Genomic DNA, 25,155 nt, shown 5'->3' on the forward strand with positions numbered 1-25,155 from the left:
GAAATTCATTGGTTGTTTTACAAAACTGTGTCAGAACAACATGCTCTTTTTCTAAATCAAGTTGAAAGTTTAAGAGTTTTGTTGCACCAGATGCCCTGACCGTGCACGAAATGAGTGTTACTACTTTGCAAATCTGTTTAAATCGCAGCAGCATTGTCATTTTTTGGTGATTTCCATATCATATCATTCCATATCAGTTTTCTGTTTGTGGTAAATGAAGTGTTAAATGATTGGTGGATGTTATGTGGAGGAAGCGCCGACTGACACGTCATGCCCCGTTTTATGTGAGCATACGAGGCGGGCCTCGTGGTCTCCTTGATAATAACCAGTGGGGTCCCAGTTACAGTAGTCATAGAAACAAGAAAAACGACACGTAGGAATACTTTTACCAAGACTTTATTATTACCATTATTACAGTCTTTTTAAACATTGTGTCCCACAGTATTTACAACCCAAAGAAAGTTTCTTCATTTCCATCAGAACACTAAAACTACGGCATATACTTTTTTTTATTCCTGTCCGTGACTTCTACACCGCAATACACCATGCGGTATAAAGACATTTCAACAATGACCTCATGCAGAATTAACGCCAGCTAAGATTGCCAGAATGTCTGAAACAGAAAGTAGAAACAGCTCAATGAAGTGAATTAATACTTATTGCTGATTGGCTTTTACCAACCCGGATTAGATGATTTCAGGTAATTGCGACTAGCAAGATATACCATGCTTTATTGTAATGAAATTGTATGTAAACAGTAATGTGATAATTGGCTATACATCAGAAATAAGTCAAACATTCTGGCACTGATTTACAAATGCAACGGCTAAGATTTACTTTTACAGAGTAATTTAGTAAACAGCTGCAATATTACCAATGCTTTTAAACCTCAAAACACTGCTCATATACATTTACAAAGGATGCATGTCATACACACTCACACGCACGCACACTCACACACACACACACACACACACACACACGCACACACTGTACGAGTTGATATTGTTTTCTTCTCATCAGGTATTTCTTATAATTTGAGACTTTGAAAACAAAAGCAACATAATTTCATAAGAAAACACTTGAATAACAAACACATTACATGATACAAAATAAATACATAATTAAAAATATACAGAGCATTTCATCATTTACCTGGTAGATTATAAAAAAGAAGTAGGTTGATTTAGTAAGCTGCTGCGGTTGGTCAAGAGTAAAGCATCTGGACGGGTCGTGTCGTTCCCTCGGACGGGTCAGTCTGTGGAGCCGGTGTCGATCCTCTCCTGTCTCCTCTTCATGATCTCCTGCAGCTCTGTGTCGCCACTTGACTTCTGCAAGGGAAACCATGAAGTTATTTCAAATCTTCCCAGAGATAGATTTAGAGAGAGACCCTTGTGGGAGCACATCATTATCTTTAATCAAAATCATATTAACTGGATTTAAGAGCAGGCTTCCTGTTGTTTTTTATGCTCAGATATTGGATTATTCTCCTTCAAGATGCCGTGCTCACACTCAGAAGGTCCCTGATAGCATCCAAATACGCTCAGCTCCACTGAACGACTGCATTTCGACATTTACATTCATTGCTGCATGTGCTATTTGAATGAGTCGGTATCCCTGAATAACTGATTTTCACTCCTGCATTTCTGTGAAATAACCTTATCAAATAACCCGTTGTTAGCTTAACTCATTCTATTTCACAGTACTACTTCTAAAATGATTGCTTTCACACTACGACAGAGTGCTAGGTAGAGTATTTGCTTTGAGAACGCGCCTGAAGACTTTAGAGGAAGACTTTAGAGGAAGCGTACCACCGAGAGCTTAAAGGGGTATTGTGGTGGTGTATGAGAAAGTCAGGAGTGAGAGAAAGTATTTCTGAGTGGTACAGGGAATGCATGAGGACAGCAGTAAGGTGTACAATAGGGATAACGGAGGGGCTTCATGTGGGAGTGGCTCAGGGCCGAGAGAATACATGTGTAAATGGAAAGGAAATAGCCAGAACAGAGAGGGAGCAAAACGAGTAGAGGTATAGAAGCTGCAGGTAGTTTGGAAAAGTTGTGTTCAATGATCCAGTTTCCTTCAGTCCAGTTAACAATGATTTTACAGGCACAACTTGATCAGGGCTGACAGTAATAGTAAGACTGACAAGGAAACACAATGAAATCATAACTGATGACACGATAACTGTGTTTTTGTGAATAAACAATAATGAAAATCTGTGTTTGAGTTTTTCTTACACACTACCTGAACAAGCACAGTCAGTTTTTCTCTCTTTTGTCTGCTAATAACAGCAGACGTACAGGCATGCAGACACACAGACGGACGAGGGTCACTGACCTCTAGCTGCGCTTTCTGCACAGTGACCTGACAGTAGACGCGCGCACCTTCGTCTCCACACACGGCCTTCAGCTCCTCTTTGTTCAGGGAGAAAAGCTGGGCTCCAGTCAGGATCCCCAAACATTCAACAGTCCTGTAAAAAGTTACATATATTTACATATTCATGTACATATTCATGTAAATACATTTATTGTATGACGCAGCGTACCACTGCTTACAGCAGGGAGCACGTTGTAGTCGCCTTGAGATGCCTGTGCACACTTGCACACACTGTTGAGGCTGGGAAATGATGACATTAGCGGATTTGAAGTTATCATTAAGGATTTGAGTTATTGGCAGCTAATCTTGGGCCTAAAAGGGCAAACTCTGGTATGAGGCAGAGGTGAAAGGTCAGAGGCAGGAGAAACCAAGTTCACCAGCTCACTTTTGATTTGAAGAAGGATTACTGATAACATGGGGCATTTAAGGACACCACGGTGCGATGATAACATACAAACAGACTGGCTTTTATGATAATGTCGTAAGCGCGTTTCGAGGACTCGGAGGACAGCCCTTCAGTGGCTCAGCGATGTAATCGTAGCTTCATTTGTTCATCAATTCAAGCATGAATGCAAGCCAGCAAAGGTAAGACGTATGTAATTATGTGCAGGAGGGGTTTGGTTTGTTGGATTGGTGGGTTCTGTGGAACACTTACGTTTTTGAGAAACCTTTTGCGTTGAGCCAAGCGACCACCTCCTCTGTGCTTGAGTCAAAGGTGAGCGGCAGCTGAGTGGTAGGTGAACGCTCCACGCGGATCTTTCTGGGAGGCGGGCCTTTATTCGTGATTTTTGTCAACAGCTCATCAATCACTATAGCATAGAAACGGGATTGAGGTTAGAAGAAAAAAATAACAATGTAACCTAAATCTGTTTTCCTTTTGTTGTGTTTACTCACTTTTGTCATTGGGTGCACCCGTGTGCATGCCGTCTCCATGGTTTACTGACCCTGAGTGCGACCTGTAACTTTTCTGCACACACAGCAAAAAACACAAAGTAAGTTTAAAGGAAAATAACCACAATGTAATTTCAAACATCACTTTCAACACTTTTGTCTTCCAAAAAAGTTGATACATCTTTGTCTAGAAGTCAAAAGCAAAGCGATGTGTGTGAGTCTTTGCTGCAGGGTGCTCGTGTTGGGTGCACGCGTTTGTAAAGGTGGGAATGTAAGTTTTACATTAAATTCTGCTTTTGTAAAGCAGAGTTAGATCCAGGGCCGGTCTTCCACTGAACCAGCTGAGCAGGCGTTTCCAGAAAGGAAATGAAAGCACGAAATGGGACATTTCTAAACACTCAAGCGATGTACACTTCCAATGTAAACACTGAAAGTCTTCTTCTTTTCTCTTTACACTATATTTCATTTCCATACCAGTAGATTTAAGGGAAACGTTGTCTACTTTTTAACCTATGACTTCTCCATCCAAAAATCACGACTTCTCCGTCGGTACCCTTTCACAATTTTTTTCTAAAGCCAAAAAGACACAATCTTTTCTAAACATGTGAAAAGTTAAATGTTTTACTTCACAGGGCGCGTAGAGCTTCATTTACAGCTATACACAATAACTTGTGTATATTATTGGAGAAGAAGGGAGGTTGACTGGACAGGTACGGAGCAAGAAGATGGTTCCTCCACGTGGCTCTCAGGTGGGGGCCAGAAACAGCTCTCCTTCGAGTAGACCAGCTTCCAACTCATACTTTGATGTGGGGAGTGAATAAAAGCTCCAGGGAAAGTTGACATTCCATGTAAAATAGTCACAGGAGCACTTCAGTCTCAACCTGGCTCTGTGCACGTACAGTACCTGCGACCAGAGTCTGTGACCCTCTTTAGTTTTCCAGGTGGCTCTCTGCTGCTGTATTTGCTCTCACCCCCCTCACCTGTTTTTGTCCATTCAAAGTCCTGCACAAGTGGACAGATCGATGAGGATCGTTACCAATCCCTCCTACAGTTACCCACTTCTGAGCTATTTCAGGCCCCAAGGCTGATGACGTGTCCTGGATGGACTTCTATCACCCACAGAGATGTCGCTGACATCTTTTCGGTGGGTCAGGGCACTTTGCCACAAGATAAGGTGAAGCCTCGTATTTTGAGTCTACTTCTTAGTTGTTGCCCTCTTTTATTTCATTTATTATGCAGGAAAACACCATCTGAGGGCCCGATTTACTAAAGGTTTGCGTGCGTAAAAACGTGTGCAAACTTGACAGCACCCGCAAACCAATGTGCGAGCTGATCTACTAACAGCGTGCAAAGAGGACTGCGCCTCTCAAATGCGCAAAATAGCACACGCTATTCATTTAGTACTTTTGCCCTGATGAATAATCAATATGGGGCGTACCCGCCAGAAATCGCTAAATACTGGGAGGGGAAAATGCAAATTGGTCCATTTACCACGCGCAATGAGATTTACCAAGCCTGAAAGTTATTGCGGGGATTGTGATTGCGTCTGTATTTAATACATTCGAAAGGAAGGTGCTAATCTCCACATGCAAAAGGAGAAATATTTTATTTGAATGTTAAATCGAGTATTATTCAGCAAAAGGTTGCCACAGGAGGCACATTCATTTTTTTATTTGTGATAATAAATAAATCACGTGTTTTCATGGAGAAAAAAGTGTTTCTCATTGTGCGCCTATACTTGTTCTGCAGTCATACCCCGGTGTTGTGCCGTATTCAGCACCCCTGCCGTGAAAAGCACCCCCTCGTCTGACAAAAATGATATTCTCATTCCGTGTTCTGTTGTCCATGTTCTGTTTAGCGTCCAGTTTTGTGTTAATGATTCATGTTTAAATGCGCTCATGGATTCGGGTAAAAAAAAAAAATCGGGTGAATGGTTATTGATGTCATTAATTAATAGCCTGCTTACTGTGTTGTCTTCCATAATATTTGTAAATATATATAATATAAACTCCTGAGTGTGTATATATAAATATATTGAAGTGTCAGTGTGTTGTTTTTTTTCTTGGTCTACTTATCATTGAATATACGAGGGGGTGCTTTTCACGCAGGGGTGCTGAATACGGCACAACAATTTGCCTCTTCCACTAATATCTCTATAACTCCAACTCGTCAAATTTCATTTTGCGCTTGCGACTATATCCTGCTTTCCATCCAGACTCTCCATGGCGCAAAGTTTGCGCCGCAAACCGTAAGACGCGCAACACCTCATTTAAATACTGAGGTTTGCACCTGTTATCAATTGCGCACGCAATCTTAGTTGATCACCCGCAAAACACACAACAACAGCACGTGCAAACTTTTTCAGTGCACACGCAATTTAGTACTCTTTATTTAGGATCTTAGTAAATCGGGCCCTGAGTGCGTTAAAACGTCTGCTGCTGAAATGTTTTGGTTGTCATACCTTATGCATGAAGCTTGATGACGTGACTGGACAGTTTTACTATTACAGCGCACGTTACACGTTCCGTCAGTGGGTGCTCAGGTAAGGAGACATATTTCTGGGTCTTTTTGGAGCTCTTTTTTAGTTCGTGTTTGTGCGTGAACTTAATTCTTAATTCTTTACCATCTAGCTTCGAACTGCACCACTGCAACTGGTGGTTAAATACACTGGAGAAGTTTTCCACCATTTGTGTCGAGGCTTGTAATGAAAAGGTGATTGGCGGGTCCTGAAGCCGGACCACACGAGAACCACTGCTTTAGTAAGTAAATGCAGCGTGTGCGACTGGAAGGTCACCTGACTGTACGAGGCCTCTGGCTCCTCTATCCTCACGACATCCAGGATGTTAAACGGGACGAAGCCGGCCTGTCCGCTCCGGTTCCGTAGCTTCCACCACTGCTTATCATCTTCTATCACCTGAGAGACAAGTTCCACATTTCAGTTCAGAGCAGTGGAAACCGTGATGTCAGTCATCCCAGGCACAGCCTCAACGTGCACTTAACATGTTGGTGAAACCACAATTTTGACATGAAGTGTTTAAAAAATTGCCAGTTCAACCTCGAGGATTTCATCCTGCAGCACTGACAGCTCGTCGGCGTTTCGCGCCACAAAGTGGTAGCGAATCTTGGCATATTTGCGGCTGTTGGGCATCCCGTTGTAAGACCTATGAAGACATGATATTATGATTTAACTTTTATTATATTTCTGTAGGAGGTTTTGGTTAAAAAAGAAAATATGATTGATTGTTTACCCGTTTGAGGAGGTGGAGGAGTGAGTTCCGTAATACTAAAAAAACAAAAAAGACAGACACATTTATGGTTGAATTTTCAAGAGTTATGTCCCCCGAGCGTAGGGATGGGCGGTATGGACTAAAAAATGTATCATGATAATTTCTGGCATTTATCCCGATAACGATAAAAATGACGATCAAAAAAATTACAAAATAAATCTATCTCGCTCTCAGATCCGCCATGTTTGTTACACAAAAACGTCATCAATGGGAATTTTTCTTTCTTTCTTTCTTTCTTTCTTTCTTTCTTTCTTTCTTTCTTTCTTTCTTTCTTTCTTTCTTTCTTTCTTTCTTTCTTTCTTTCTTTCTTTCAGGCTAATTTCTGTCTGTCTTTCTTTCTTTCTGGCTCATTTCTTTCATTGGCTCATTTCCTTCCTTCCTTCCTTCCTTCCTTCCTTCCTTCCTTCCTTCCTTCCTTCCTTCCTTCCTTCCTTCCTTCCTTCCTTCCTTCCTTCCTTCCTTCCTTCCTTCCTTCCTTCCTTCCTTCCTTCCTTCCTTCTGCGTCGATTTAACGCAGAACCATAAATCAACTTTACACAAAAACATCATCAACGGGAATTTATCATTTTTATCGCGAGATGAGAAATTCTTATCGTGGGGAATTTTTTTGACGGTTTATCGTGAACAGTAAAATATCGCCCAAATAAAGCCCTTACATCTTCAGACGAGGGTTTCCTGTAACTGGACCTGGAGGGGGAGCCATGCGGTGCATGGTGCATGGCGCTGCTCGGTGCAGAGGGTCCCTCAGTTTCCCACGGCGCCGTCAGCAACAGCTCTGCTGGTGGTTCCCAGCCGTTCCGAAACTTTGGATAATAGGGAGGAGCGCACTGATCCCTGGGCCACTCTGCTCTGCAGGGGAGCCAGCAGAGGGATGTCGTTACCTTTGAGCTGGAAACGTGTGAAGACAGAGCCAGCAGCAGCCGTGCACGTGGTCGTGTTTGTACCTGGGTTTGGTCCATCCATCTCCAAGCAGCTCAAAGATGGTCGTCTCTTTGGGGCTTAGATGTCCCCGCAGGAAGTCAACGGCATCTTTGGAAAGGTGAGGAGACACGATTGAACGTACCAGTTCAGGACTTCCACAGCTTTGCAGCACCTGAGGGATGAAAGGACATACATGGTATTTTCTGTAGATGCAGTTGCTACAGGTCTGTAGAAGTTGTAAGCACTCGAACAGAAGAATCCTGGATAAAACATTCTCAGTTATCTGCATCACGAATTGCAGATACAGAAGCTACAATACAGATTTTGGTGTATTTATTGAGACCCACAGCAAAGTCTGCAGGTGCATGAGTGTAAGCCTGATGGGAGAAATCACATTCTTGTGTGCCTGTGGTTTTAGCTCAGCTAAAATACAGCTCCACCAAGGGCAGCATTTTAAACTAAACATGGATATAAATGTATGAATTAAAAAAAGAAGCCATTCACTCAGCTCTTACCAGCTCCAAGGGGCCGAAGAGGAAGTGAACCAGCTCGGGAGCGCTGGGGTTCTGTATGTGCTTCTTTAGTTTAGCCTGCAGGGGGCGCAGTGACAGATAAACAACCAGGCCATGGAGACGGAGCTGAGAGTGGGAAGGTTAGGAGCGGCGCTGTCTCACCAAGAGGTTGAGGGCCAGCTTCAGTTTCTGCAGGCTGTCGATGAACTCTGCTTCAGAGGGGGGCCGGGCTCGCAGGGTCAGCATGCCCTCTGCAAAACAACCAGAGCAACAATGACCACACGCAGACTCCAGGATTACCAGGCTGCCACGCAGACGTGACGCAAACAGGGCACAAGTTTCACTATCTGGCCAGGGTTCAGTGTCTTAAAGGGTTTGGTTTATCATCTCTACTAAAAGTTATGTCTCCCGCGATACACCAGCAGTCAGTTAATGAACAACTTTAAAGATAGAAGGTTCACCTTGGCCAGAGGGTAAGGAGGGTTGTACTACAGCAGAGTTTCTCAACCTGTTATGTCACGTAACATTGAGAAATACAGTCAGTGTAGTTTCACTTTCCTAGCACCAACTGTTAGTAAAAATACATTTTGATATTTTTGTTACGTGTCAATTCGTTTATAAAAGCCTGAAGGTCAACAGGTGCCTGCAGGACACCCAGAACCCAGAATTGAGAAACAGATTCTCTGCAGGGCCAATTGATCACTTTATGCAAACCTGTTTGTGTAGTGAGGGACAGCATGCATTAATGATGCTTCCTTTGAAGTGTTATTACCAGACAATGTGAGGAAAGTCACACCGTGGTCGTCTCCGACCAGAAACACACGAGCAACACATATGTTAACAAAGCATCACACCACTGCCAATGTTGGGTGGTTACACAGCATCAGTTGCAGTAATATTAATACTTTCTACAATAAATGGGAAGTTGTTTTCATTGCTTGTATTCACTTAAAATTAATGAGTAGTAATATTACTGAACCCCAACCGGCCGCTACTACCACACATACATCCCAGGATGAGAGTCCCAGGCCACAGGACACAAAGAGACACAAACATGGCAACGTGAGCAATATAAGCATATTGTCACTGCATTTATGCCACCACCAAAGAAGAAAGGGAGACAGACCTGCTGGTCCTTTCTTCTTATTCTTCTTACTCTTGTTGCGGTGGTTGAGCTGGGAAAAGGCCTCTGCTGCCTTTTGCAGCCGCGCCACAAAGATCTCTATGTCATCTAGGGCACAGTTGAGGATTTGCTGTAAGTGACAAAACACAGTCTTTAAGCGTTATGATGTCATGAAAAGGGCTTTGCAAGGGAATTTGAGGCTGTCAGAGCGGCTCACCACATCCTTCTCGATGCGCTGGGCCAGCTTTTCGTGCGACTCCGCGTCACTTTGACCTGAAGGTTGTCTCTCTACATCCAGATAAGAGAAGGTTCATGTGACAATACCAAAAAAAAAGAAAAGAATGAACGAATGCAACCATTAAATAATCCCTTCACTGAGAAAAGGAAGGTTGATGTTCTCTTGAAAGGATGCATGTAGTGTGTGTATTCTCACCTGGTGTTTTTGGAGCGGCTGCTACTCGTCCTTTTACAGGAGGTGGGGGGCCCCTGGATGCAGAAGGGGGGAGGATCGTCTCTCTGTGGCGCTTCATTTTCTCCTGGTTCACCCTGAAGGAAGAAGAGGAGGAAGAGGAGGAGGAGGAGGAGGAAGAGGAGCAAAGATATCAAGTTAGCTGAAAAGTAGATTCTTTTTCAAGCATGCATTTGCTTCAAGAATATATATATGTGTGTGTGTGTGTGTATACTTTTTGTGTGTATGAATAGATTTGTTCTCACTTCAAGGTCTGAAGCCTCAGTTTCTTTCCGTGCTTGTTGTCCCCGATGGCACTATCGACGTCTGCATGGACCAAGTCGGCCTGTACAAGGAACGGAGGGACAAGCAGCTTCAGCTTCACCACACCTCTGTCTACCTCAGGTGTCCTCTAAACCAGCCGTTATTCTACCCTCCCAAACTCATCAGCAAATATTTGAAGTTAGGAATTCAAACAGTTTTAACACAGGGACATCTGCAGACGCGTCAGTGTCCCAGCTTGGTCTCTTCTCTTCTTCTATAAAATCCGCTTCTGCCTGAATTATAACTAACCATAGGCATTACATGGCAGTTCATCAGTCCTGGCAATGTAATCAAGAAGCACTAAACTAAACTAAAATGTAGGAACTGAATTCATTAATTTGAGACAAAAAAAGATAAACCTTCATATCAGGTGCCAAACACACCACAGAGGCTAAAAGGATTCATGTATTAGTTACAGTTATTTATCACTACTACCCAGAAACTAACCAGAAACAAAGCAGAACAATGTAGCTTAATACACTGTTGCACATAAAGGTAGAATCATCTTTTTATTTAAAATAATTTCACAAAAAGAAGTAATGATGTTTTATTCCAACTTTATGAGCAAAAGTGTAGTATAACAGCAAAATAGCCCAAACAAAATAAATCAGCTTAGGTTCCCACCTTAACCCATTAGTGCACCCTACACCCTACAACCATCCCACTCAGACTCACCTCCACCTCGTCACAGTGGAAGAAATGGATGTCGGGCCTGGGCTGGTCCTTGTCCTGGCACACGAGTAGCAGCACAGACGGATAACGCGTTTGGTTTGTTACCGTCTGACTCATTTGGATCGTGGGAAGAGGGAAGTTTTCCAACTCTTCCTACAAGAGAACAACAGAAAAAGGGATGGTAAAGGCAAAGGAGGAGGAAGGGGAGAGCAAGAGAAATGTTAGGGGGAGGCCACTGCACACTGTTATTACTCTTCTTATAAACGTGTGTGAAGAAAGTATCAATGCTTCATTTAAGTCAAATTCTCTGTTATAATTCTCAACACTCGACAGAAGAATTCACTTAAAGTAGAATTGGTCTTTTCATCAATGAGCTTTGGTTTGTGAACAATCTTTGTTTGAGCCATCCATCCATCCATCTCCATCCATCCATCCATCCATCCATCCATCCATCCATCCATCCATCCATCCATCCATCCATCCATCCATCCATCCATCCATCCATCCATCCATCCATCCATCCATCCATCCATCCATCCATCCATCCATCCATCCATCCATCATGTTTTTGAAAGAAAATGTTATCCAACATTTTTTCTGCTGCTACAAACTTTTTTGTCAAACTGAATTGCAGAAACACCTGGAAGCGGTCTTACCTGTGTGTCACAGTCAAACAGCCTGACTGCCTTGTCGGTAACCTGCAGGAGCATCTCCTGGGTCCAGATCTTGTCTTTTGTGTCCAGAAGAATCAGTTTTTTGATGGCATCATCCACTGTGACGATAGACTCTGTCTTGTCCATGATGAAAGTGGATAGATGCTGAAAAGAAAGACACTTGTCAGTGATTACAACACGACGATTTTAATTGCATGCTTTGGAAAGCAATGAATTCAAATCTGACAAATGCATTTTGGCTTGTGATGTGAAGCTGAAATACACCAGCTCTCGAGTCTAAACCCTGGGAAACAGCAGGGGCAGTTTTCATCAGCTCTTAGCAATTTTTCCAACTAACTCTCTGAAAGCATTTTGCTTCACTTATTTTCACACTGCTCAAATTATTAACAGACTATATTAAAGTCATTAACAGACTTTGAGTATTTTGAAATCACATACTGTGCATATAATATTAGTAGGTAATATATACGGGTCCAGCAGTATCGCCAGTGTGTCCAATGCCAGTGTGAAAGACACCATGCTACTGGAACTATTCCTGGAAACTGCACACCCGTTGGGTATGTTTCGCATGCTGTCGCCTCCTGCATACTGTGTACCGCATTGTGGCAAAGTCAGAATGAGTTAGTGGTTTAGCATGCAGTGTTTGAAGCTGATGAAGTGAGCCATTCATTTGAATTGGGTCTGCTGGAGCAGGGTTATATCTAAAACACAAAGGGCAGAAGCTAAATGAAGACCTTATTTGCATATTTCTCTCCTGCTCACGTAACCGTGCCAGTTTATTATTATTTATCAAAGCTTTCAATGTGATTATAAACCCTGCAAAACACAGACATCCTCTGGACTTTGTCGCCTCCACACTCTTCCACCATCTTTAACCGGTCTGGGCTGAAACGCGTGAAGAAGTTTAAGTAAAATATCATATTTACAATCTGTATCAGATTCATCTTAATCACTCAACATGAATTATTTTCCTTAAACCCGGCGCCAAACATATCTATATAACAAATAAACATTTACTGCATTGCATTCAGCTGACAGTTTAGTTTAGAAGTGTGAGATATGGTCGTGTTATATCTGATCTGAAAGTGCATCATTGCCAGCACCGTCGTTATCTCCACTACCAACCCGTTTACAATGATAAAGACAGATTTCGGCAAATCCCTTTCAGTTGTAAACGGTCCAGAACCATTTCTGACCTGAAGCACACCTATGACATCAACCCCCCTTCAGCTCGAATCTTTATTACGTTTTATACAGTCAATTAAATGCAACAGAGATGTCAACTCACAGGTCAGCTTTTATCTCTGGGTAAAAGAAAAATACGTGTTTTTTCTTTAGTGTGTGTGTGTGTGTGTGTGTGTGTGTGTGTGTGTGTGTGTGTGTGTGTGTGTGTGTGTGTGTGTGTGTGTGTGTGTGTGTGTGTGTGTGTGTGTGTGATGTAACCCTGAAGTGTAATTCAATTTCTGACATGATAATAATTAACCCAACCTTGACCTAATGGCACCAGCAGAATTTAAACTAATGGATTATCAGAACTTTTCCATCCTTAATTGTTGTGTCACAAATCTATCGTGTTCTGTTAATGACATCTCTTGACACCAGGCCTGCAAACAGCTAATAAATAGCTAATAAATCTGTCATTATAAATGACAGTAAATTATAACTACAGCGTCCATAAGAAATGTTCTACATCTGGAGTTACGTAAAAGGAGATTTCTTAATAAATACAACTGACTTTGAATTTTAACCACAAAAGTAAAAAAAAAAAAAAAAAAACTTTATTTAATCAAAAAGTCTATTAAAGTGCCTCTTACATCGATCCATCTGTGTTACATCCTCAGTTATAAAAGCAACATTTAAAACAAACTCTTGTCCATGATTTAATTTAAAAGCTTTTCTCAGCTTCAAAAGTAAAACATTTTAAATATATCAGTTAGATCAGTTTCAAAGGAAAAGGTGAAAGCTTTACCTCCACGTGATATTGCGAAGTCTCCTGCATGATGTAGTTGGAGTTGGAGTATTTTTTCCGTTGTTCTGTGGATAACCAAAGACAAAAATCACACAGGAGAAACCACCATTTTTTCCTCTTAAATCCTTCAACGCAAACACGAACATGAACACTGACCGTAGGTCCACATGTTGGCGTCTCAGCTGTTGGAACAGGTAAAAGGAACTGCGAATGAGTGAGGTGAAAGACCAGCAGGGCAAGCACACGGAAGTGAGAAGGATAATTGTATGGCTTCTTTTTTTTTAACCCCTGACAGGGAAACCTCCCGCCCATCATGAACTATACTACTGATTACAGAGCCGTCTGGGAGATTTGCGAGGCCCTGTGCGAAATGGCCGGGGGGGGGCCCTGGAAATTTTTGGGTTTTTCGGGTCAGATCGGGTGTTTATATGCGCAATTTTAGCGCGAGGCCCTTGGGCCGCGAGGCCACGTGCGGTCACACGGTTCGCACACCCCTTGCGGCGGCCCTGACTAATTATTCACCTGTAAGTTGTTCACATTTTGTAAAATATCTTCTATAAATAGTATGTTTTGAGATTTTGCAATGATTAGATAACTGAAAATAAGAGAAGTGGTTGTCTCCAGGAGTTTTACTGGCCGGCGTTCCCGTTAAAGAACACGGACACAGATGTCCAGTCTGAGATGGATTTATTTGGCTGCGGGCTGCAATGTCAATACAAAACAGCATCATTACGGGAAACACCAGATATGATACACAAAGACAATAACTAAGGTTACAATGGACTGCATTCAAGGTATATTAGGTATATCACATGGATCATATAACAAACAAATCACCTCACACCAGGCACACAGATGGCTTCCGTCTTTAGCTTTCACAACAAACTCAATACAATGTTAGGCAGCAGCAAGGGTTTTAGCAGAAACAGACGGGAAACTGCTCTAACAAAAACTGTTGTGCACGGATGAAAGCTGAAAGCACACTTATCCAAGGAGCTCATCTTCAAATGTCAAATTATGGAGTCTGAATATCTTATTTTTGCCTTCGTACACATCAAGTTAGCCGAGATGGGATCCAAAGCCAGTTACAGGCACAGATTTACTAAAGGTTAAAAGATACATGACTGCACCATGCTCAGCTCCTTATCTGAGAGCATTTTACCTTTTAAATGATAAAATCTTGGGCAGTCAGCTTGAAAAACACTTACGGTACTAAACCAGACGTAGTAAATGAATTACATAACCTAGCCTCCACAGAGAACTTGTATTGTTTGTGTCTCATTCACTTCAACACACACACACAGAGAAAGTCCATGCATGCACGAGGAGAACCCAGGACACAGGACCCAGGACACAGGACCCAGGACCCAGGACCCAGGACCCAGGACCCAGGACTCAGGACACAGGACACAGGACACAGTCTAATGAAGTCTAATGAATAGTAAATGTTACTGATTTAAATTGTACTTAATTTGTAGAGGAAATGTGAATTTTAAATACACACAATTACCGGCTTTAAATTGCATTATTAGGGCCCGAGCACCTACAGGGCGAAGGCCCTATTGTATCTGTAGGAATTTTTTTTTTTCCTCGTTTTTGTATTTTTATTTTTCCAACGAAATGAGGGCCTTTTTGCCCCCCTAAACGTGCCCCAAAAGTCACCAAATTTTGCACGCAAGCCAGGCCTGGTGAAAAATGTGATATTTACAGTAATGGTTTGCATTAATGGGCGTGGCAAAATGGCTCAACAGCGCCCCCTAGAAAACTTTGTGTCTCAAGCCCCACAATACGGTTTGACGTACATGTTAGAAAACCGGTTCACACCTGTATCATGTCACAACTTAAAGAAAAGTTTCTTGGCGCCATGGCCGAAACCGAACAGGGATTTGGCCATTTTTAATTAATCGTGTAATTTTGGCGCAATTTATGCAATTTCTTCGGCCGCTTCTTCGCCCGAACCGTAACGTGCACCCAGGTGTGTTATACATCAAAATGTGCGTCTAGATCCTGCTTACTTTTCTCAGTCAAAAGCGTTACTGTGGCGACGATAGACGCCAAAAAGAGGCCGTGACAAGACCAAGACCACAAAAAAGTGGTGAGAACTGCAATCCTAGAATTCACCAACTAAAAGCCACATCCTTGGTGAAGTTAATATTTTGGGGATTGCAAAGTAGGACCTAGATAAGATAAGGTATTTTTTATATTTTAATCTTAGCCGTTCATTTTAAGGTGGATTCCGATATAGGCCGTTTGTTGGCCATGTCATTCAGTGGGTAGGTTTCCAAAATAAAAGTTGTGGCATTACGTATTACTATTCTAATAAATGGCTTCATCACCATTTATTTAAAGAGAAAAGGGCCTAAAATTTCAACTTCCACGTGTGCTTTTATCGTAGAATTAAAGGATGTCATCCCTGCTCGTCCCTTCTTGACGTACGTCTCCGCACATCTCAGCGACGGCGCTTGTTTTCTTTTTATACTCAATATGTCGTGCTGTTCAAGTCCTTGAGAAGGTGCACTACTCCTGTAACGTCTGCTGCTCAACCAACATCAGAATATTCACTGTAGGAAAAGCAGAGATGGAGCACACACCTTCTCCTGAGGTTTACGAGTGCCAACTGTCCACTTTTGGACTTTCCACAGTCGGTTATATGTCTCATTGGACCTGCATCAATAAAACAGCTTGATGCATTTCTGACGTCATGTCCTTGACCGTTCTTAATGGCACATTTATCAAGTTATCCATGATGCATCTTTCATTTCTGATAGCTTTATGTTTTCCTTTAACTACGTCCCCTTTTGTTTGTATTTGCTGCAAATAAGGCCTGCACAGTTTTACACTTTTACACTGTGGTTTCAGATGTAAACAAAAGAAATAAAACATTCATGAAATTAATCATTTAGTTACTGTTGCTTTCGGTAGTAAAATAAAAACTGTAATTTGTCCAAAGAAGTAAAGGAGAAAAGTGAACGGAGAAATGCTTGGTCTTGTTTGACATTGGAATAACCTCTTTGGCCCTGCCTCCTTTCCAAACAGCGGCGCTGATAACAGCATCGTGTGCCCTGTTGGCTGAACCTTTGTCTTCTTTGTCTTTCTTTCTCAAAGTGGCTAATGTCAAACGAGTGTGCCAATGTGCTTTGGACCCGTTTACCAGGTGAATGGTCCTCAGGTAACAATTACGGCCCAAGTCAGTTTCTATCAGCTAGTGTGCCAGCTGACATATCAAATCTCTTCCCCCCCCCCGCCCAAAAGAGTAAACACTGGGATGCCACCCAGACGTCTCTTCATACAGACACATTTCTCTTTGTGAACTTTGTGGTGACTGGGACACAAAAGCCGCACTGTTTGTAGAACACTTAAGGGATGCATGTCTGGACTTTATAGTACATCCCGGTATTTGCTCTTCACTGTGACCAGTCATTGTGATGATGAAGTTGCTTCAGAGAGCTCTTAAATGTTCAAATATCTACAGGGGGGGGGGGCTTTATACTATCTGCATGAGCGGTATTCTTCCCTGTTCCTGCCGTTTCCTCTCTAATGACTCCTTCCTGCTTGGCTCCCCGCAGGTGAAACCCAAGCATACGCGTCGCTCCGAAAGCTGAGCTCGCCTCATGTCTTATTAATGTCCAATATTTATTCCAACCTGTTCTCAAACTGAGCCGCTGGGCGGGCCGAAGGGGCGATCTGCAGAGCTCTCTTTAGAGAGGGCAGCGAGGAACATACTAACTTATTAAACGCAGATCAATCAAATACTTGCATTAAAACCTTTATTTATGATGTGATGTCATAAATCTGCCATTTTGGACTGATCAACAAAACCCTGCGGTGCAACATAAAGGACATCCATCTCACCACGAGCAGCCGTGTTGACACAAGCGCATGACTTGCTTTTTTTTTTTTTTTTTTTTCTAACTGCAAACAGGGAAGTGTGCTACTTTTTCCACTGAAGTCCATCTGCATAAAGGTTTTATCGATGCATTGCAGATCCTGGAATTCTTTGCAGATACACACAGCCGGCAGAAGGTTCATAAAAAAGCACAAGAGTGATGGCCGTGATTACGTTTCATTCAAACTCGGGCGTTCAAGAAAAACAACAGAGCAGGAAGAGATCTGTTTGAAGTTCCCTGTTAATTCAGCCTCCCCCTACAAACAGGTTACCTGACTTAGATGTGTTCCTTGGCCAGAGACCATCGGAGACACTTTCAGAAAAGCTCTCTTTGGCTTCAGATCCAGAGACGGTAACTCAAGGGCAGTATCTTACTTTTTCACCCTAAAGATGCTGATAACAGATCCAGTAGGTGGACCTGCGCATCATTTGCATCACTTGTCTGCTGCAGTGCATTGTGTGAATGATGGCGAGGTTTTGCATACAGGAGATCATCCTGCAGTTGTTAGCGTACATGTTTATTCAACGAGCTGTGAGCAACACTCTATCCAAATATCCAGCTCTGTTGTGGATGGTGCACACTCGTACACACCTTCTTGCCTCTCAGGTTAGAAAGGGCAGGCGTGCTGCCGCCACCTTGTAGGTGCAAGGTAGCGGCGACCATCTGTCGTACAAAATGAGACAAGCTAAAGACAAATAACATCATGCGTACGGCGGGGCGTTTCACGAGGAGCACAAGTGCGGGTGCGCCCTGTGGATATTTGGAAGATTTATGGCTCAGAAATATGTCACAGACAACGACGTGCACGGTGAGACGGTCGGGGGAACATCTTGCAGTTCTACAGCAACGTCATCCTCCATCTGAGGTTGTCCTAAATTTAGAAAAGTGCAGCCATGGGGTGAAGCGCAATGTCCCCGTTGTGTTTATGTGTCTCTGTATGAGTATATTGTATGATAGATTGGAAAAATCTGTGTCTATGTCAGCCGTGTGGAAGGAGGTGCTGGCGGGGGCCAATGAGCTTATGTCTGAAGCAACAAGGGGAGGACCGGAGGTGCAAGAGGGGCAGAGTCTGCCCTTTCCTCTCCACTTTTCAATGTGTCTTTTATTCACCTGCGAGACTTGGGTATCCCCACCCTGTTCCAAATATGCATTAAAAACAGGCACACCCTGCTCTGGCACATGCCCTGTTCCACTCTCTCTCACACACACACCCTAAGACAAGTATGCTAGAATAAAACGCCACATCATGCCATCATCAAATCACTGCCAAGGCAGATTCAAATGGAGCACAAGCATGGCTAAAAATCAGAAAACATGAATACATCTGCTGACATCACTGCATTGCAGACAGACAAAGAGCTAATTATCCAACAGCTAATCCAAGTATGCCGTGCATGCACTGAAAGCTGGAAAGTCAAGTTCCCATCAGAAGGTTTGCTTCAGGCCCGTGACAGTCTGACAGAGGTGTCGCCAGCTTGAAGCACGGCGAGGCCCCTGAGCAGGACCAAGCTCCTTCTTATCAGTATGAACGTGCACGTCCAGGGGAGAGGGTTCTGACAGTCCACCAGCATGCCACCAGAAGAGAGAGGGTAGTGCACTTCCTTATGGTCTGATTTGCATGGTAAATGAATTATTGTCGAGCTTTACGTGCCAGCGCTGATAGCACTAACCACAGTCTTACTAAGGAAACATGTCCAGAGATAAGACCACAGCTACAGTGTCATTTCTTTCAATCGGATCTGTAAATGAGGTCACAAGTAGATTTGTTGGATGGGGGCTTTAAGGCTTTAGTACACCTTCAGAGCCTTGTTCCTCATTATGAATATGTCGCCCAGAGCAACAGTGGCGCTCTACTGTATGTCCAACAACAATAGATGTTAACCTTGAACTCTTCTTTAAATCAATTCTCGGTTTTCACAGGAGAAAAAAAAGAAATCAGTAGAGCGTAAGATTCTTTTCAGCGAGAGTAAGAGCACAAAACATCTTAAATTATAAGGCGTGTGCAACTAACAGCCTTTAGTGATGCAAGATTCAGAAATACACGTGGTAGCCTACGTAAAAGGTCGGCAAAGGTGAGTTGTTGAAACAAAAAACAGCAACAAAACAACATAAACAGTTATGTAAACTTCCATGAAGCTACTTACCGTAGAGAGCCTTGGCGCTGAGCTTGCTGTCCGATCTGGCCACTCTACTGCAATGACAAGAGGAAGAGGAGGAGGAGAAGGGGTTACGCTGGATGCCCTTCATCTTTTGTGCCCTGCAACCCCCTGGATGTCACAAACTCTCCAACACTGCCACTTCTCAGGAACACAGGCAGCAGCCCGGCCAGCACTGGGTGAGATTAGTCTGAGGTTGTGAACATATGGACCCCGGAGAGTGTGCGAGTGGAAAAGGGGGGAGAGGAAGGAGGGGGAGAGTAAAGCGCGGACGGAGGCCGGAGGCACGAGTCCAGGCAAAGCAAACAACTCTCAACAGAGCCACTCTGTGCCCAAAGTCCCTGACCCACACCCCCTTCCACATACTGGGTTAGTGATTCTGGCCTGTGTGACGGTAACACACGTTACACAGTTACGCAACACACACACAAGGTAAACATCTGCAGAGAAGCAGCAACAATACGTGTGAAACTCACTCGGCTTGCCTCGACTGAGGTCCCGGGGAACTCATGCTTTCACGCGTCCACCTTGATGAGGAAACAAGAGACGAGAATAATTACAGACAAGTAGAGAACAAACATGAAAATGAACATGTCTGACGGAAGAGGGGTTCATTTCTTTTTTCAGTCAGATCAATTTTAGCATTTAATTTTCATCATGCTTTGCAAATAAAAGTGGGAAACAAATTAATTATATTTTCTTGGTATATCGCCACCAAATAATCCACCGAGTGCATTCTCAGAAGCAAAACTACATTTGTTGAAACATATGACTACTGCTCCCCCTGATTTGTCCATCTCTGTTGATTTGTGTGTGTGTGTGTGTGTGTGTGTGTGTGTGTGTGTGTGTGTGTGTGTGTGTGTGTGTGTGTGTGTGTGTGTGTGTGTGTGTGTGTGTGTGTGTGTGTGTGTGTGTGTGTGTGTGTGTGTGTGTGTGTGTGTGTGTGTGTTGGGGGGGGCGGTGTAAGTAGTTTACTTGGGGTTTAATGCAGTGTGACAATGAAGAATCAGTTGGTAGGGCAGCAGAGAGAAGGAGGGGGGTGTGGCTGAAGCCTCTGTCTGTAACCATGACTGTGCTGGAGTGTTGTGTTTGTGGCTTAGCAACGGAGTCGATGACGTCACCACGGGACAGGAAACACAGGTGGATTGTCTTGGTGGACGACATGGACAGAAAGTGGCAGCCAACACTTCGACTCCCAGGGAACCGAGATGATCTTTCACAGTGCGTCTGTCATCAAGGATCAGTGCCAAGCCTCCGTCTTTCTTCCCACCCCGCTGTCTTGCATACCTGCATCGTCTGAAAGCCAGGTGGACACTCTCGCCAAGCTTGCCCATTTTATTTGCCCCAGTCTCTCACACACTTTCAAGCAACCCAAGAAAAAGAGTAAAAGGCTGCAGACTGGGCCTGTGAAGCCCAGGTGGGTTCTCCTGCACAGCCGGTTCCCCCACCGTGCACAGCCAGGTGTTGGGCCTGGCTCTGGGCAGGGGCAGGTACTTGGGTGGGGGGGGGAAATTGCAGACAGCAGGCTGATGCGTATTTTGTAATTAGATCCCCTTTGTCCACTACTGCTTCTCCACAGCTTGAGAACCAAGTCAAGTGTTTGACTTTTCCCCACCCACATACTCTTGACTGGAGTGCCATCTAAGAAGGCAGAGCAACGAGTGACAGAGCCCTTCATCTGCATTCTGAGAGATTAAGGAAAGCAGAAAATGAATAAACAAAACTGTCGCCAACATTTCCTTCTGTTCTTGGATACCTTCCCTCGTCTCTCAAAGCGTGCACTGACAGGTTGTGTGGTATATTTCAGGACTACAGTCCCCCTGCGGTTGAACACACCCTCATATCCTCTAACTGTAAACCTGGTGGAGCTGCAGCATGACTGGGGAGGCTCTGTGACGTTACATTTTCAGGGACTTTATTGCTCCATTAAACACTGATAAGAATGTATCTGCTAATGACGACAGTGAGCTTCAAATAAAACCGCTGATCACAATCATCTTGTGTGACTTTTAGACCTCAACAAGCCACGTACTGCTGTAAGGAACTGGTCAGGTTCGTGTTTATAATTAGCACAAACAATTAGGATCCTGGGTCACCAGCGAGCAGCAACCCTAACTGTGCACGCCTCCTGCAACAGGTACACAAACGTCAGTGTCATTCATATAAACTAGATAAATACTGTATGTGAAGATCATGAAAATAACCCCCCATAAAAAGAGGATGTTCTTGAAACAAAGAAAATCAGGTGCAGCACTCGAGCCCCTGAGGACCACCACAGCCAGGTGTGTTAACCCTGCGCAGAGTGACATCTGCACACACCGAAAGCCTCCTCACTCAGCTCTTATCTCTCCGAGCCATTGTTCACAGCCCTGGCGCGCCGCCAGGTTTCAGTAGGTAGTTGGGCCAGAGGAGGAGGGGCCGGGTGTCATATGTTCCCACCTTCACGTCTGCATGTACACCTCCACTCAGCCCACAACACTCCACTTATTGTTAAGTAATGAAAAACCCTTTTTCAGACATAATTACGTGCTATAAGAGCCGGTGATGAAACAAGAGGAATTTAATTTCCTTTTCTTCTTCCTTATTTCTTTATTTATATTTATCTAATATGTGCATAACAATGTTCGTGCGTAAGTTTCAGCTCAGAAAAGTCTCCCCTCAGCTCGTCGAATCGGTTATATGCCAGAAAAGGTATTTGATGACTGAACACAACGAAGGAAAGCAAACTTGAAAGTATAAAATACAGAGATATGTTTAGTTTATTTATAAAACAATAATGTAATTAAGCAATTAAACCCGTTTGTGCCGACCTGCTGACAGACTAATCGTGGTGGAAGTAAAGTGATGGATATAAAGTCAGCAGGTGCTCGGCAGCAACCTCTGTTACTCCATAAACTGCTTAGTTAGAGGAACAACAAAAACACTCCTTGTCATACAGCAAAAAACAAACATAGAGTAATGGCTTTTATAACGTGTACAAAAGTCTGAAGTTGGTGTTGGACGAACAACTAGACTTTGCCCCAACTGAATACCAGATATCAGATTTGATGCTGAGTTGCATCATCTTACTGTAGGGAAAGAGGTGGATGACGATGAGGATGATACTATTAAAAAACAACAACAAGAAAACAAAGAACTGTGCTTCATGCATCATCGGCCCGTGTTTGTTAGTTGGTTGTTAATGAGCAGCATGTCAGGATTTTATTCCTCCACCCAGTAAAAGCAATAACAACATTCCTCTGACCAGCTAGCTGCTGTAACTAAAGCAGCGTGACATCCGACGTGACCCCAGGTGAAATGTTACCGCACACAGATCTGCCCTTGTTGCTCCATCTGGCTCTGGTCAGTGAAGTCTGAATTAAACCTTGCTTGAATCAAAATAAACCTAAGTATTTGTGTTTTAGTTTGTTCCATGCAAATGATCTAAGAATAAAAATACTAAAGAAACCATTTCCATCTTGTCCTGATTAATAGTGTACTTACAAAGTAAATACCAGGTTTTTATCTTCCCGAGCAAAACAAAGAGGAGGACGAAAAGAAAACAAAGGAGGTTCATGTTGCACCTCATTCAGACAGCTGGCCACACAGATCGTTGCTTTTCAGACTGTTTATATACAACACAACTGATGTGCCACAGTTTATATATGTCACCCATCAATTGTAGGCCGCTCAATAAAGGCCCTCTTTCCTCTGAGCAAACACAGATTCTCTAAACAAACAGAGCCTGAGCTTAAAAGCCTCGGCACATATAAATGATATGCACATGTTTTTTGACCATCCAGGAGTTATATGATGTTAGTCTCTCTTCAAGGCCCCTCTGGCTTAGAGCTCACTTCAAGGTTTTTTAACCTGGTCTTGGCCTCACTCTTTTTCATATTTGCTATTTGCTTTACAAACCCTCCACAGCCTTTTAAAATAAACGTTCTCGTTTTAACTAATAGTACCCAAAGTGAGGCATTATTTTAGTACTTAAAAGCGGAAGCTCAGAGGGGATAGAGCTTTTTCTGTTGCCGCTCCAAAATGATGGAACGCGCTTCCTTTAAACATTAAACATTAAACAACACTGTCCATTTTTAAAACTCGTCTTAAAACACATTTTTATTCCTTGGCTTTCAACCCTGCATGAGTCTCTGCTCCTGTTTTAGTGTTTTTATGGTTTGTTTTTAGTTATTGTTTTATTGTTTTTAATTACTTTTAAAAACAATAAACAATTATTTTAGTATTTACTTCTTGTAAATTGTCTTATGTTCCTGTGTTGTTTTATTTATTTGTGTACATCACCTTGTTTCAGCTGTGGTTGTTTTAAAGTGCTTTATAAATAAAGTTGAGTTGAGTTGAGTTGAGTTGAGTAATATTATTATTATTTGTACACTTTAAGTCTAGACTTCGGTTGGCTCATATCAACTTGATTTGCCATTTTATCTATTTATGTTTTACTTGGCACACCTGGTTATTGTAAAATATAGCAACTAAATTAAATGTATGATATTATTAGATCTAATATCCGAAAGCAACTGCCTCCATTATTGTCTCGAAACAATTTTACGAGCCTTCTGAATTGTCCCTAAATGCCCCACCAACTGCACAAACGCGTTTGTGCCACATGCATCATCATGTCGCGCACCAACGGGTGCAAACATGCAAATGTCTGGTTTGCACAGATTGTGGACTTAACAAATCAGTCTTGCTCTTTAAATCACTTTGTGACCCTAAAATATATATTTAGGCAGATGAGTGAGCTCATCTTACTTCAGTTGGGACGCAAAACTAATGTCTTCCGCTCTGAAGCAGCGTGAGTTCATTCCTGTCGGCTGCATAAGGGACACCTACCTGGCAGCAAGTTTACGTGAGGAAAAATGAAAAAGACAGAAAGAAAGACGGAGACAGCACACACGCAGTTTCTTTGCCATCGGTAGAACTCACAGTGGTGTTTTCCGGACTGGTCAGGTGGACAGACGTGTGTGAGGAGACCGGCATCAGTCTGCCATACCTGCTGGAAAACTCGCGACGGCTGTTTCTCTCCTGCGGTGAAGAAGCGCAGACCTGAAGGACTGTCACCTCAGAGAATTAGCGATCAGGAGGAGGAGGAGGAGGAGGAGGAGGAAGTGCCAGGCGCAGGTGAGTGATGAGCAGGTAACCCAATCTGAGGAATGAGGAGGAGTCAAGGAGATCTCTTTTAAATTGATACACAAATTCTACCCTGCAAAACAATATTTAAGAATGATATAGATGTTAATTGTTCTTTTTGCCAAAGGCATCCTGAAACATATTCTCACTTATTCTGGTCATGTGAATTCACTTATAAATTTTGGAGGGACTTCCACAAGTATATTGCTGATTCTGTCTTTTCTGATTTTCATCTTTATTTTATTTTAAGAATGTTATTTTTGGTTTTCATAATTTTAATCACAAAGATAGGGATGCTTTCTTTTTTATAAATCTGTGTTTATTTTTAGCAAAGTTTCACATACATAAGTGCAAATTCATCCACAGAAAGCCTGAACTCCTTAAAAAAGAACTTGAACAATATATGAGGACGATCTACTCATCAAAAAACACAAAGGAACAAAAGACCATCGGCATCTGTAAATCGCTGAATTTGTTTACATGAAACCTACTCTCGCACATTATGCTGTTTTTATTTTTATTTATCTTTTTAATTTACATTTAACTGTCTTGTCCTTTTATATATATATTCTTTTGTTTATTTCTTTTCAATTTGGTGCTGGAATCTCTGTATTTGTATATTGCCTTTGTTCTTTATTTTTCATTGTATTTCGAGATTTAAATAAAGAAGATAAAAAGAGGAAGAAGAGGAGGAGGAGCTTACCTCAGACTTCACCTGCAGGACAGAAAGTTTTAGGCTTGGCTCAAAATGTACAGTGGTGACTCTTGGACACTAGCTGATGACTTCA

At 42.7% G+C, this 25,155-nt stretch overlaps 1 protein-coding gene across 3 annotated transcripts; it reads right to left on the minus strand.

Moving 5' to 3' along the window:
- Nucleotides 1-380: 380 nt before the first annotated feature.
- On the minus strand, nt 381-24,308 carry eps8l2 (EPS8 signaling adaptor L2). Of its 3 annotated transcripts, XM_061721726.1 has the most exons (21): nt 24,164-24,308; nt 19,717-19,767; nt 19,229-19,275; nt 13,198-13,262; nt 11,211-11,372; nt 10,558-10,707; nt 9,825-9,904; nt 9,544-9,656; nt 9,328-9,398; nt 9,114-9,240; nt 8,150-8,238; nt 7,991-8,065; nt 7,499-7,647; nt 7,211-7,403; nt 6,516-6,550; nt 6,323-6,428; nt 6,062-6,181; nt 3,271-3,343; nt 3,032-3,185; nt 2,338-2,470; nt 381-1,331 (listed from the first exon to the last, which is right to left on the minus strand). In XM_061721726.1, the coding sequence occupies exons 2-21, from the start codon at nt 19,749-19,751 to the stop codon at nt 1,254-1,256; spliced, it is 2,055 nt and encodes a 684-aa protein (XP_061577710.1). In that variant the 5' UTR covers nt 19,752-19,767; nt 24,164-24,308; the 3' UTR covers nt 381-1,253. The 3 variants fall into 3 exon arrangements, with proteins under 3 accessions (XP_061577710.1, XP_061577709.1, XP_061577711.1); XM_061721725.1 differs by lacking the exons at nt 19,717-19,767; nt 24,164-24,308 and having other exon boundaries at nt 19,229-19,346; XM_061721727.1 differs by lacking the exons at nt 19,229-19,275; nt 19,717-19,767; nt 24,164-24,308 and adding an exon at nt 13,354-13,450.
- Between the last annotated feature and the right edge of the window lie 847 nt (nt 24,309-25,155).

Source organism: Cololabis saira, chromosome 5 (genome assembly GCF_033807715.1).
Source record: "Cololabis saira isolate AMF1-May2022 chromosome 5, fColSai1.1, whole genome shotgun sequence".
NCBI classification, from domain to species: Eukaryota; Metazoa; Chordata; class Actinopteri; order Beloniformes; family Belonidae; genus Cololabis; species Cololabis saira.